The 12,757-nt window shown below is 38.1% G+C and overlaps 1 protein-coding gene across 1 annotated transcript in view; it reads left to right on the forward strand.

The window, feature by feature from the left end:
* The window catches only part of ALATS (Alanyl-tRNA synthetase), a 42,018-nt gene that overhangs the window by 14,533 nt on the left and 14,728 nt on the right, over nt 1-12,757 (forward strand). The window contains exons 3-6 of the mRNA XM_089157098.1: nt 1,010-1,150; nt 4,327-4,473; nt 10,698-10,850; nt 11,250-11,379. Coding sequence (XP_089013224.1) covers nt 1,010-1,150; nt 4,327-4,473; nt 10,698-10,850; nt 11,250-11,379 — 571 coding nt within the window. The remainder of the gene's footprint in view (nt 1-1,009; nt 1,151-4,326; nt 4,474-10,697; nt 10,851-11,249; nt 11,380-12,757) is intronic.

Genomic DNA, 12,757 nt, shown 5'->3' on the forward strand with positions numbered 1-12,757 from the left:
AGGAAAGACTGGAGGGACACAACCGGTCCGCTTAAATACCAGACTCCTTAGACAAAATTTTCCTAGACATGCACGTAATCACCCAATATATATTTCCAGGATATCTGAAAGAAAACAAACACATGAATAGCGACTTCAAAAAAAAATTCTACAACACCTCCGTAGGATGAAAACAAAACTTTGCTCCGATATCATGTTGTAATGTGAGGAATTGCTCCTCTAAAGTATATTATTTACAAGACCCAATAGGGTATTTATAGTTACAACATAGTTAAGTCCTATACTAATTAGGAAATTGAAATATAAAACAAATAGAAATAAAACTCTAGACTTATTAGGAAACATAATCCTATTCTAATTAGAAAACCTCAGTCCATGTTTTCAACACCAACACTATGCTAATCCATCCTAATTTGAAGCTGGTTCTTGAATGGAGCTTGGTTTCTAGCCCCTTTGAGGCCACATCATTAGTACTCTATTGGGTCAAGGTTGATAAAGCAAGTCATGAGAAGTAGTAATTCAAGGATTAAGATAGTAAAATACAACTTAACAAGTAGAGGGTAATTGACAATAATCTGAAGCTATGCTTTTAATGATAAATAGAAGTAGTAGAATCCAGAATATTTGGAGAGAATCCTCTCGGACAACCTTGAGTAGACACGAAATTTTGGGGACATTTCTGAGTCGCAGATTATTCTCTTTCCTTGTCTTTTCTTTTATCGACCACTCTCTTTTTCCTCTTAGTTGCATCACATCATTCGCCGTCAATTGATTTAGATTCCTTTAGCTGTTAGATGTAATTCTTCCATTCCATCAGTGGGTCAATTGTTTGCATACCAATCAGATCTGGTTGAAACTGCATAACATATGGAAGTCTTATTTGTATGATGTATCATCTGCTCTTTTGGTTCTTTAATTTTGTTTGATGTCTACTGGTGTATAAGCTTCCAAAGAGTGTGTGTCTGTACTAATTATATTGGTTCTTTCATTTTTGTGATTATTTATTCAGGTGTATAAGTTGCCAGCAGATCGTTTTTATGCCACCTATTTTGGGGGAGATGAGAAATCTGGCCTTGTTCCTGATGATGAAGCTAGGGAGATATGGTTGAAATTTTTGCCTCCTGAACGTGTACTGCCTTTTGGTACAAAGGTATGTTTTGCTTGGACCTTTTTTTTTTCTTCTTTTCTAGAACTCATAAACATGGTTGTGGGTTTATTTTGCGCCTGTAGAGTCATGCTGACATGTTTTTCTTGTTTCTTGTCAAGGCATTAATAAAAAGATTGCGTTAGCTTGTATATTTTCTTTTGTCAATTGGTTGATCCTTGTAGTTATGCTTCATGCTCATTTCTTTAATGCTGTTGTCATGATCTTCCATGCTTCCAATTTGGACTAGAAACAAATGATTTTTAAGTTTTGCTTCTAAGAGGAGGAAGAAGCATCTGGCCTAGTCAACCTGTGATGAAGCATAAGCATCCCTTCCTGTGAGAATTGGCCTTTGGGGGCTGCTGGAGGTGTCACCTTGGTGTCATGAGAATGGGTAGAATCTGATCCCCAATGACCTTGTCCCCCATCCTTGTCCACATGATAATTAATTGGCTATCCGGCATGTAATATAGGACCTTCTGGACTCAGGAATGTTCCAATTTTTGGCCAAGCATCAGCCAAATGTGACAATAGACCCTATCCCGAAGCACGGAGATGTGATGTGATTGGTGAGTTATCTTCTTTAGATCCTTCCTCCCTCATTAGGCCCATTTCACAAGTCACTTTTGGGTCAGCCGTGCCTCAAGAAGAAGAGGATGTGGTGTGCAGCAACAATCCTTTGTTGCGTTCCTTCCTACAATTCTCACACATCACTGGAGAACAAGCATGGGAAGGCAACTAGTAGGGAGAATAGGTGGCTGGGGAGGCAACCATGGAGGGCAGCAACCTTGTTAACATTTGGAGGGTTGGATCAGTTTTCTTTAGTTGAGGTTTTGGTGAAGTATGAAACGGTTAAAACATTGCAAGCCACTGAACTGGGAAGTGGCATTGGACACCTGTGGCATCTTTGGAAATGGGCCTGCTATTGGGCCTCTGAGAACATTTGTTGAATTGGCATGGCTGTGCCGCAAGCATGTGGAGACCAAGCTTTTGATCTTACCTCACCTTGAGGACAAGTTAAATTTCAAAGGGGCTGGTAATGATAGACCCCTGGGAGCAGGACACATGAAGGAAAGAGAGGGTAGGGAGTTACCATAATCGAATCCCAGTGGGGGATAAAAAGGGGGTAAATGAGGTATCAGTTATTTCTGTGGGGATTTTTGGGGAAGCCTTTGGCTGAGGGCGGTGTATGCTGTAGGGGGTAACTGGCACCATCAAAACCAGAGTTTTCTTTCATATTTTGTTTGATCGATTAAGTGGTTCCTATCAATCAGTAAGGAGTTGAACATGAGCGTTAGAAGCTCTAGAGAGGGAAGTGGATCATGACTAGCAATCATAGACCAATGAACCAAAAAGTGAAACAAGCCCATAGAAATTCAATGTAGGTCGCAAATCTCGAAGGAAGCCCTTAAATCCTTGACAAAGTTGAATATGCACCAAAATCGTAAAAATTTTGGTCTAATGATAGATTTGGCTTTCTGTCTAAAGGTCTCTCAGATTGTTATCCGTGGAGTTCAGAGGGCCTAGTAAGGTGAGGGAAGACCATTGGTGGTCTGGGAAGGTATTTATGAAAGAAAAAGGTGGTAGAAGTCGGAGAAGGTTGTGGAGCAGGTGGAGAATCTAATAGGTAGAACGCAGAGGAGAGATGTTGTGGCAGCCAGGTGGTAGGTTTAGGGCATCTGAGAGTGATTCTGCTTTGGTATTGTACCATGAAGAATGAGAATTGTATCTTATTAGAGCACCAGTAGTGTTCTTTCTATAACAAAAGATGACGGTTATACTGAGTTATGAACATACCCAAAGAACTCGAAAGCTCACATTACAACACAACTAGTAAGAAGACAAGTCCTGAAGTAAGACTAGCTACAGAGCTTCAAAACCATAGGAGTTAATGAAGTTCTGTTTGGATTGGGGCAAAAAAGTGTTGTTTCCTTAATCCAAAGTATGTTGCTGGCATGGTTGTCTCAATCTTGAGGTCCATCTTACCTGCTCTAAAAGTGAGTTGGCTCGAAATTTTGTTGAGCTGGAATTTTTGCTCAAGTCGAGGCTTTAACTTTGAGGGGATTAGGGGTTATTTGGGGTTGAAACTTGCTGTCCAGCATAGTTTGGCCCTTCTGGATACACTGTTGACCTCAGATTTATGAAAGAAAAGAGTGTAAATGTGGCTTCCAATTTGGACCCTAGGTTGGAAACCACTACACTGAAGCGACACCTCAAAATGGCCAATTGTACACTTCATATATTCATATATTGATGCTCAAAGTTCAAAATGTAGATAAGTTTAAATACATTACACATGTTCATAGTTCAAATTACATGGTTCAGAACTTCAAATGATAATAAAAAAGCGAACCCAGGGCTAAAAGCTTCTGCACAAGCAGTGTCCAGGAGGGGCGTAATTTTCCTACACAACCTTGCCTTAACATTTTTTGCTGATAGGCTGTTTTGGTAAAATGAAAATAAAGGATTAATGGCCCATGCGGGTCTTGAACCTGCGACCTAAGAGTCAAGACTTAAGACCGTATGTGCTAAGCACATCAATCCTGTCTCGTACATCATATTGTCTTGCTAAATGGTAAAAGGGAGATATCTCACAAGTTCTCCTAACATGGTTGCTAGAGATGAAAACTGGCTTGTTGACGGAGGTTATTGATGCTTGAAGGTGAAAGGGTGTATTCATGTTGGAATGATTGATCTGTATAGATAATGGAAAGGTACTTTTTTGCTTTTTTATCCTAGTGTGTTGGGTAAAATTAGTTTTTTATTGATGTGCTAAGTAAATTAAATCCACACATTAAAGGGTATGCATGTTAGTGAACCAAGACAGAAGAGACAGTAAGCAATAAATTTAGGAAGAAAGGAAACACCCAAGTGTGGGCATCGGCCATTTTGAGCTAGCTTGTAGGCCAAAACATGATGCAATGTGCCAAGTGAGTTTTCTGCAATAACCATAAGTGTTCAACTTGATGCTGTGCTCAAGAAATTGAGTAGTTGGAATTTTGGAACTATCCAACAAAGATAAGTTTCGATTCAGAAGTACCTCTGCAGAAAACACGGAATGGTCCATCCTCCACCCCCTCTTTTTTTTGCATTTTCAAATACTGCTATATAATTGTTTAGTTTAATACATTAAAGGAAAAGAGCAACCTATTTGGTCTACTTATTTTTGTAAATCTGTGTAGGATAACTTTTGGGAGATGGGTGATACTGGTCCTTGTGGTCCTTGCACTGAAATCCACTTCGACAGAATTGGCAACCGAGATGCTGCATCATTGGTCAACAATGATGATCCCACATGTATTGAGATATGGAATCTTGTTTTTATTCAGGTACAGTTTCGCCACATTGGCCTTATGATTCTTCTTGAGCTATTTATTGCCCTTGTTTTTTCTAATTACAGAAGTATGAAGTAGGAAATTCATTGGCAACAAGAAATAAAATAGTCATCAACATGGTTTGGGATCTCAATCGAGATCTTGGCTGAGATCTGGTAAGTTTTCTAGGCTCAACTCGAGTGAACTCAAGGGCCATCTTGGTGGGGCTTGGGGGTTAGGTTGGCTTGGAATATGGTATTTAGCCTAATTTAGGCATTCTAAACACAGTGGTGGCCTTAGACTTGTGAGAAAATGAGTGTATATATGAGTTCCAACTCAACCCTAACTTTGAAATGAAAATGCTGAGAAAATGAACATGCTGATTTACAAAACATAAAATACACAACTATTATTTGATATGAATGAAAACATCAAGGTTTAAAGTCAAAGGATACATCAAACATGTTCAGTTGTTCACAATTCCACATCATGACATTACAACATTGGTGTACTTAATAAGTTACACAATAGTGTACTTAAAGTTACACCACTAGAGTATAAGGGTAAAATGAAATCTATAACTAAGTCACTAAGCGATTCCTCTAACTTACAAACATTTCAAAATACGTTTTTCTTTTTATGATATTTAATTTTCAATTTTACAAGATTTATATTTTTAATACTCTTAACTTTGAAACCAAAATGTTGAAGGACTGAACATGTAGACTTATAAAACATGAAATACAACCATTATTTGACATAAATGAAAACATAGAGGTTTTTTTTTTTTTTTTTTTTTTGGTAATAGAAGACATAAAACACTTAAAGGTTTGAAGTCAAATAATACATCAAACATGTTCAATTGTTGAGGATTCCACACTATGACATTACAATGCTGGTGTACTTACAAGCTACACCACGAGAGTAATATAAAATCAATATCTGAGTCACTAAGCAGCTTCTCTAACATAGATTGCAACATTTTCAAAACATATGTACTTTTCATGATATTTTATTTTCGTTTTTTACAAAATATATTTTTTTAATTCTGAAAATTCAACAAATAAATTAATAACAGAATAATAATTTTGGTTCCATGAAAGTGTAGATTGGGAAAAGATGTTCAACATATGTTTAATCCACATCCAAAAACCTAATTTAGAAGATATTATTTGAAAAGAATGAGATTTTGGAAGAAAACTCACCTTGCATGAAGAATGGCTTCAAAATCACTAGATCCTTGTTGATTACTTGTTGTAGATGAGCTAAATGGAGTGTTGATGCAGTCTAGGGGAGATTAGAGCACCTTGTTGGCCAAAAATATGGCCAAAAGTTAAAAAAACAGCAAGCAGGGAAGAACTTGTGTCAAGATATCTTGTCTCGACTTGCCAAAACATTGTATTTTAATGGCCTGGCTTGATCGAGATCTCGGCCTAGATATCGTATTCTCCTCAATTCGGAAGGCAAATCGTCCCGAGGTCTCCTAAAACCAAGATCACTTGAGACCTTGAACTATGGTTGTCAAGTTGTTGCCTGAGCATTGCCAAGGCAACAATTAGGCATCCAGGCTGACTTATTGGGGCCTAGGCAGTTGCTGCCTTATTGTGGGGTGGCTTGCACTAGGTTAATTAGTATGAGACAAAAATCTGACATTTACTTGTGCCAAAATCATATAAGAAACTATTTGTGTATTTGAGATTTCATTTATTTAAGATATTGCTCATAAATAAGAAAATATCCCCTACTTGAATCCAATAAAAACAGTTCAAAAGTGAAATCCCAAAAGATATAAAAGGCCAACCTCCAAGTATGGCGCTTTTATGTTAGAAAGAAGGCGGGAAGGGGCACACGCACACTAAAATTCTCATACTCGCCTTGACACTGCCTTAGCAGGTGCTTTACCGCTTAAATGATTCAATTGCTCTAAAGCGCCTAGGATCACCTTGGTTCCACAACAACTATGGTTGAAAATATGGTGGGAGATCTCGCGAGATATCTTGCTTTTTCAAAAAAGTGAGATGAGATGGAGATCGAGAGCAGAGAGTTGGGATATCTTGTTCGAGATCTCGCCATATCTTGCTGGAACTCTCAATTTTTGCGGATTTTTTTGCGGATTTCAGCTGGATTTTCACTTACAACCACTCTTAGCACATTTACAACATCGAAAGAAGATAAATCATTCTCTGCTTGTCTCATGAACTTATGACTTAATGACTTCTAGAACTTCTAATGGTTCATGGTTGTATGTTTTATTATTCTATTCTTGAAAATTGAGATTGTGATACTCATATGGATGGAATTTTGATGACATTTAGGTTATTTGATGCATTTGATACACTTGTTTTTCATTTATACGCCTTAAAGGTTCTATATTACATGTTGTATAACCTTGCATTCCCTAATCCTACAATATTTTGGTTTCACAGTATGGTAGACTTAGGAATCATACTTAGGGTTGATTTTTAGACTAAAATCCAAGATCACCAGTGTGTTCAAAAGGCCTTAAATAGGCTAAATACCAAGTTTCAGCCCAATTGGGACCCTAAAACCCACCGAGTTGACGCTAAAAAATCACATATCTCAACCGAGACTCGCCGAGATGGTCAAGATCTCGGTTTTTCAAGGTGGCGAGACCTCAATCGAGAGCGATATCTTCTACCATGTTTGAAAAAATGACATCTCAATGACTAATCACTTTAATAAGTTTATGGCTTAATGATGCAAACCCAGGTTTAGGGTTTATTAACCAGGATCCTCTTTAATAAGAACCAGCACTGATTAGGGTTTTTTGGAGGCTTTCTCTAAGGGTTCTAGGGTTTATAGGGCTGCTGGACTTGTTATTTCAGATCTGAAATATTGTATGAGATTTCAGATTTCAGATTTGAAACTCAAATCCTAGGTTAACTAGAATTCGGCTAGGCTTAGGGTTTGGAGTGGGGGAAGGTATCCTGCTGTTCAGAGTTGGTTATATCTCTGTTCTATAGTTTAGGGACTGTTTAGAGGAGGTAGGGGATGAGCTATGAAGGTTTGAGAATTTTCTGGAGTTTAAAAATTCTGCAACTTCTCAAGGAAGAAGATGAAGTGCAGAAAGTTTCAAAATTCACGAAAGAAGGCTGGTTTGGGCAAACTAAGATTGGGACTGTGTTCTAGGCTTAAGGGCGGCTGAAAGGGAAGAAAAAGGGTTCAATTGGGGCTGGGAATATGAGTTTCCTATTAGCGTTAGGACTGTAAACGTGGGGAAGAAGGGTTGTAGGAAATTCTGGTTTTCAGGGCAAGAAGGTCTTAGAGGGCTAGGAATTAGGTTTAGCAGTGGGGGAGGGGTGCTGATATCATAGGAAACAGGAAGAGGTGAGGGGAAGGCTACGGTTGGGTCTGGAGTACTAGGGGAAGGATTGTATCTACTCGAAGTTGGTTGCTGTTACAGGAGCTGCAGAAGAGAACCCAACCGCAAGTTTCAAGGGAAACCCAAGACCCTATTTCTCAACTTTAACTAATTCATTAATCCAGACTGAAAATTACAATGCAGAAAGAGGCTATTTATAGCCTAAAATTAAAGACATGGACTCAAATAAGGAAGCTTGGTTGCTAAGCAATCCAAACTTACTAGACTTGCACCTAACAATTAGGAGTCATTAGGAAGTAACTCTTTCCTAATTTACGACTCAAAGACTCATAGGAAAGGAAACAATAATTACTTAATCAGTAAGACTCCACTTTAGAAATAAAACCAAAACTAAAAATTCAGAAGTGACCGTACTAAATAGACTCGATTATAGGGGTGAAAATGACCATTTTGCCCCTTGGTCAGTTTCAGCCCCCCTTTGTTTGGGCCCTGTTCTGGATGGGCTTGGGCTCCTTCTAGGCTCTTTGGGGGTTGCCTGGGGCCTGGATACATCACTTAAAGCAGTGGCTGTATTTGTTGTCCATGTCGTTTTATAGTTGGAAGTTTCTTTCATTTGCTTTAAACTAATTGTGCAACATGGAGTGATTATGTGGCAACTCCAACCATTGGATATCTAGGGTATGATCCAGATATACCAGTCTCAGCTTTCGAGTTTTAACTGAATCATTTCCCTATCATAAACTGGCCTACTCTCCCCATGTATTGAATACACCCACTCGATCTTCCTGGAGTTTGCTATGCTGTAATGTTGTTTCACAGCCCCTTCTTTGGTTCAGAATTGACAGTTGAGCTTGGACCTTGGATTGATCTGTCAACCAAATTCTAGCCCCCTGTAATGCTGCATAACTATATATCTTGTTTTAGGGTTTTCACAATGATTTTTTGTTAACTTGGTCAAGTATGTGGCCATGAAGGCTCTAGAAGACTAGAATCACAAGAAGATTGAAATTGGACTGACTTTTCTACATGCCTCTAACTTAAAATGGCATAAATATTAAACAGGGTTGTAAGAAATATGGTCAAGCATTCTCAAAGCAGCAAGAAAACTCAAGTATGAGACCGAGAATGGCACTATTGAGGAACTATTATTTAAATGCTTCTATCCAATTTTAAAGCAACTATACCATGTAGCACTTATTTCAAATTTCATGTCTATTAATTGCAATACAGAATCACATTGTTGAGGGAGAATCTGTTCTCAAGGCTCTAATATCATTTTAACCTATCCATGTTAGTCTAAATTGATATCAGTGAGCAATTCATTTATGGTGATTTCATCATGAATAAAAAGGAAAAGAAAATGAGGTTAGAAATGGATTGCAAACCTCTCATCATGCAACCTATTCCATGTTGGGTGAGTGCCCCCATGTCCAACCACTTATCTTAACCTGGAATGGGACCCCATGAACATAAAGGGAATCATCCACTTCAATAGTTTTAACATGGAAAGAAACACCATCAGTTTCTGTCCATGAACTCCCTTTGCCTTTGGAATCAAAGCTGGAAGTTCACTGTTTGCATGTTCTCATGGAGACTTCAAAGTCGAAGCCTGGTAAGTTTGTAGCCCTAGTCAAACCTTTGCTAGGCACACGTAGAGCAACACATTCAGGCTTGACAAGTTCAGGATCTCACTGGTGCTTCTCTAATGGGAATGCGAGTGATGCAGTTTTAGCCAAAAGTGACTTTACTAGTTGATGCAATGTGTCTTTCTGTATACTTAACCCCTAAAACAGCCTGACAGATGATCATTCTGTTTTTCCAGTCACTGTTCTTTATTTAGGCTTACAATTTCCCAAATTTGCTTGTTGATTATAGAAAACTAGGGCAGACTGCAAGCATAGAGCCGTTATCATCACAAGGGAAGGGTTGAGTGTGGTGGACAGGGATTCTCTGCTATCCACACATGTCATGGCATCTAGGGAATCCAAAGGATAAAAATCAAGTCGACACCAGAAAGGTGAACAAGACGCCCAGGCTGTGACTTGAAAGCCATACTGCTCTCTTAGTTTCTTTGACATGAATGGTCGAGGATGAAAACTGAAAAGAATGCCAATTAGGGCCTTTCAAGGATGGAGGGCAAAATTGTATTTTGAGGCCTTTATTTGTTTTCTGAATATAATATTTTAACATATTTTATTTGGGGTAACCAGCCAAATGCCATTTGTACATTTGTACCATTTGTTTGAGAAGAGTCCAAAAATTTGCATGCACAACGCCCCAAAAGAAGGTGCGCTTTTAAAACAAATTTCTAAATAAGAAAATGAAATTTCCCCGAGTTAAGTTAAACAATTCCAGATTTTCTTTATTACATGTAAATTGTTTTTGTAATCATTTTCGGTGTGGGCATTTGACACCAGCAGTCACTTGGCTCTGTGGTACTCTGGTCAGTGCTAACTGCTAAGACTTGGTCTGAATGCTTTTTTTCTTCTTGTCAGAATAATGCCCTAAAAATTGTTTGAAAAGTGAACCCTTATTCAAATAGTTTGGGATATTGAAGAACCTTATACATGGGGGGTTTATAGAGATAGGCCATCAAATCTGACATGCCAACAGAAACCAAATATCCCTCTACGTGGAAGGAATCCTACTGTATGATATACCATTCGGCCACCTTCTTTTCTGAAACCACTTTTTTACCGTGAAATGGATTATATTAACTCATCTGGTTCTTAGTTGTCTACTTGTATTCGACCATTCTTTGTAAAGTAATCGTTGTGTAGCTGCCCTAATTGAACTGGTACAAGAAGGATTACGAATCTTCTAGTTTCCCCGTTGTTTCTGATTGTCCCGGTAGTTATATGATTTTTTCAAGGATTGTTCTATTTCTCTTGTGCAGTTCAACAGGGAAAGTGATGGTTCTCTAAAACCTCTTCCTGCAAAACATGTTGACACTGGGATGGGATTTGAACGGTTGACTTCTATTCTTCAGAATAAGATGAGCAACTATGACACTGATGTATTCCTGCCCATATTTGATGCTATCCAAAAGGTGAGGCTTTTACACTCTCTTTTAAAGAGTATCATTTTTCATGATTTATTTTCCATGAGATGCAAAATAATTTTGTTAGGTTGTACAGTATTAGCTTCCATACAAAGTGGTGGAATTGGTGCATCTCTCTATAGATTATTTAGTTGGTTGTCACGTATGTTTGCTACTGAAGAATCTTCTAGTGCAGTAAAGTCTCTCTTTCTTTAATCCACCCCTCTTAACCTAGGGCTGTACACTGCTGTTGCCTTATCATCTAGAATTCTTTGGTGTTTGGCTATTTGTTTGGTTTTAGGAGTCCCAATATTGCATTTTAGCTTTTATTTTAGCTATTGAATTGAAGTGCTGACTGGTTATGTTCAATAGGTCTGATTGTCTCTGAGTTCCTTGTCTATATTGTAGGCAACCGGAGCTCGACCATACTCAGCAAAAGTTGGAGCAGAAGATGTAGATAAGGTTGATATGGCTTATCGGGTTGTGGCTGATCACATAAGAACTCTTTCATTTGCAATAGCAGATGGTTCTTGTCCAGGTGAAATTCTCAGCATTTATACTAGAAATAATTATGCTCTTATTCTTACCTGACCTTCCCTTCTGCATGTACAGATATGTTTTAATTAGTATGTTTATGTCTGCTGGAGGTTCCTAGTTCTTTCCTGTTTATTGACAATACCACTGTGTATGCTTCCCCCCCCCCCCCCCCACCATATAAGTATATATAACACTACATTTCACACACTCTACATCTGTCCAGTGAGTATGTATTATTGTTCTTCATACCAATATCCTTATTTTTTTTTAAAGCTTCCCAAGGTCTAGATGATTCTACTCCATGTTTCTCTCTCTCTCGCTCTCTCTCTTCCCCTTTCCCCTGTCAACTTCTTTTGGAGATTTAAACATGGTGTAGTGACATAGCCTTAGACTTGGAAACTATTATGTATTCATTACACTTGTTTCTTTTTTTTTTTTGCATATGATCTATGAAATTTGATTGAAATCTATGAAGTGTTTTTCTGTACTTAAAAAAAATAAAAATTGACATCACTAAGATTCAAGTAAGAGGAATTAACCAAAAGTTGTTGGAATAACCATCTAAATTACAGTTCTAACTGATGCAGAATACAGAAAATATAAGTACAAGTTTACAATAATGACAGATGATTCATAAGAATTACGGCACCACAACCATCCCCTCCCTAGAAGGATATGCATGTATAGACTCAGGTTATATCCTATAAAGGAACGAATTCTCAAAAACAGATTCGAGGTCTAATTGCTCCCTGTCAGCCAGCTTGTCCACAATCTCATTTGCTTCTTCGCTTGGCTGCAACTGGTACTTGATACCAGATTGGGCAGTAAGCTACTGAATAAGCCTTAATAGGTGATTATATTTGCGAGGTACCTTATTTGAGTTGTTATTCCATCGAATCTCATTTACTCAATCCCTTTCCTCTGTAGCATGATTCCGTCCCATGCTTAACAAGACAATTGTCATCCATTTAATCTCACTAATTAATTCCCTTCCAGCGTGCATCTTTTCTAGGCCTTGAAAAGACTCCAATGATACATCATCCTTGATTACTCCTTCAGGGGGCCTGGGTTGCCAATATAACATCTATCTGTAATGACCCTGCCCACACTCTTTGATGCAGAATCATCCCCAAATTGGGCTTTTTTCCTTAGAAACAGTCCTAGGATTGGATTATACGTGTATTTGGCCTTTCATTCATGGGTTTACTTTGTAATTGGTCAATTTGATGGGCCTAAAATATGGGTAAACATTAGGAAAACGGGATTTATTTAGCTAGTCATATTTTATATCTTGTGCTTTATTATATCAAATTCCTAGTCAATTTGAGTTACCTGATACGTTAAAGATTGGGTTAGGCCTTTCCTTTTTGAGTATAAGA

The sequence above is a fragment of the Hakea prostrata genome, chromosome 5 (genome assembly GCF_041222555.1).
Source record: "Hakea prostrata isolate BN-2017 chromosome 5, UWA_Hpros_2, whole genome shotgun sequence".
Taxonomy (NCBI): domain Eukaryota; kingdom Viridiplantae; phylum Streptophyta; class Magnoliopsida; order Proteales; family Proteaceae; genus Hakea; species Hakea prostrata.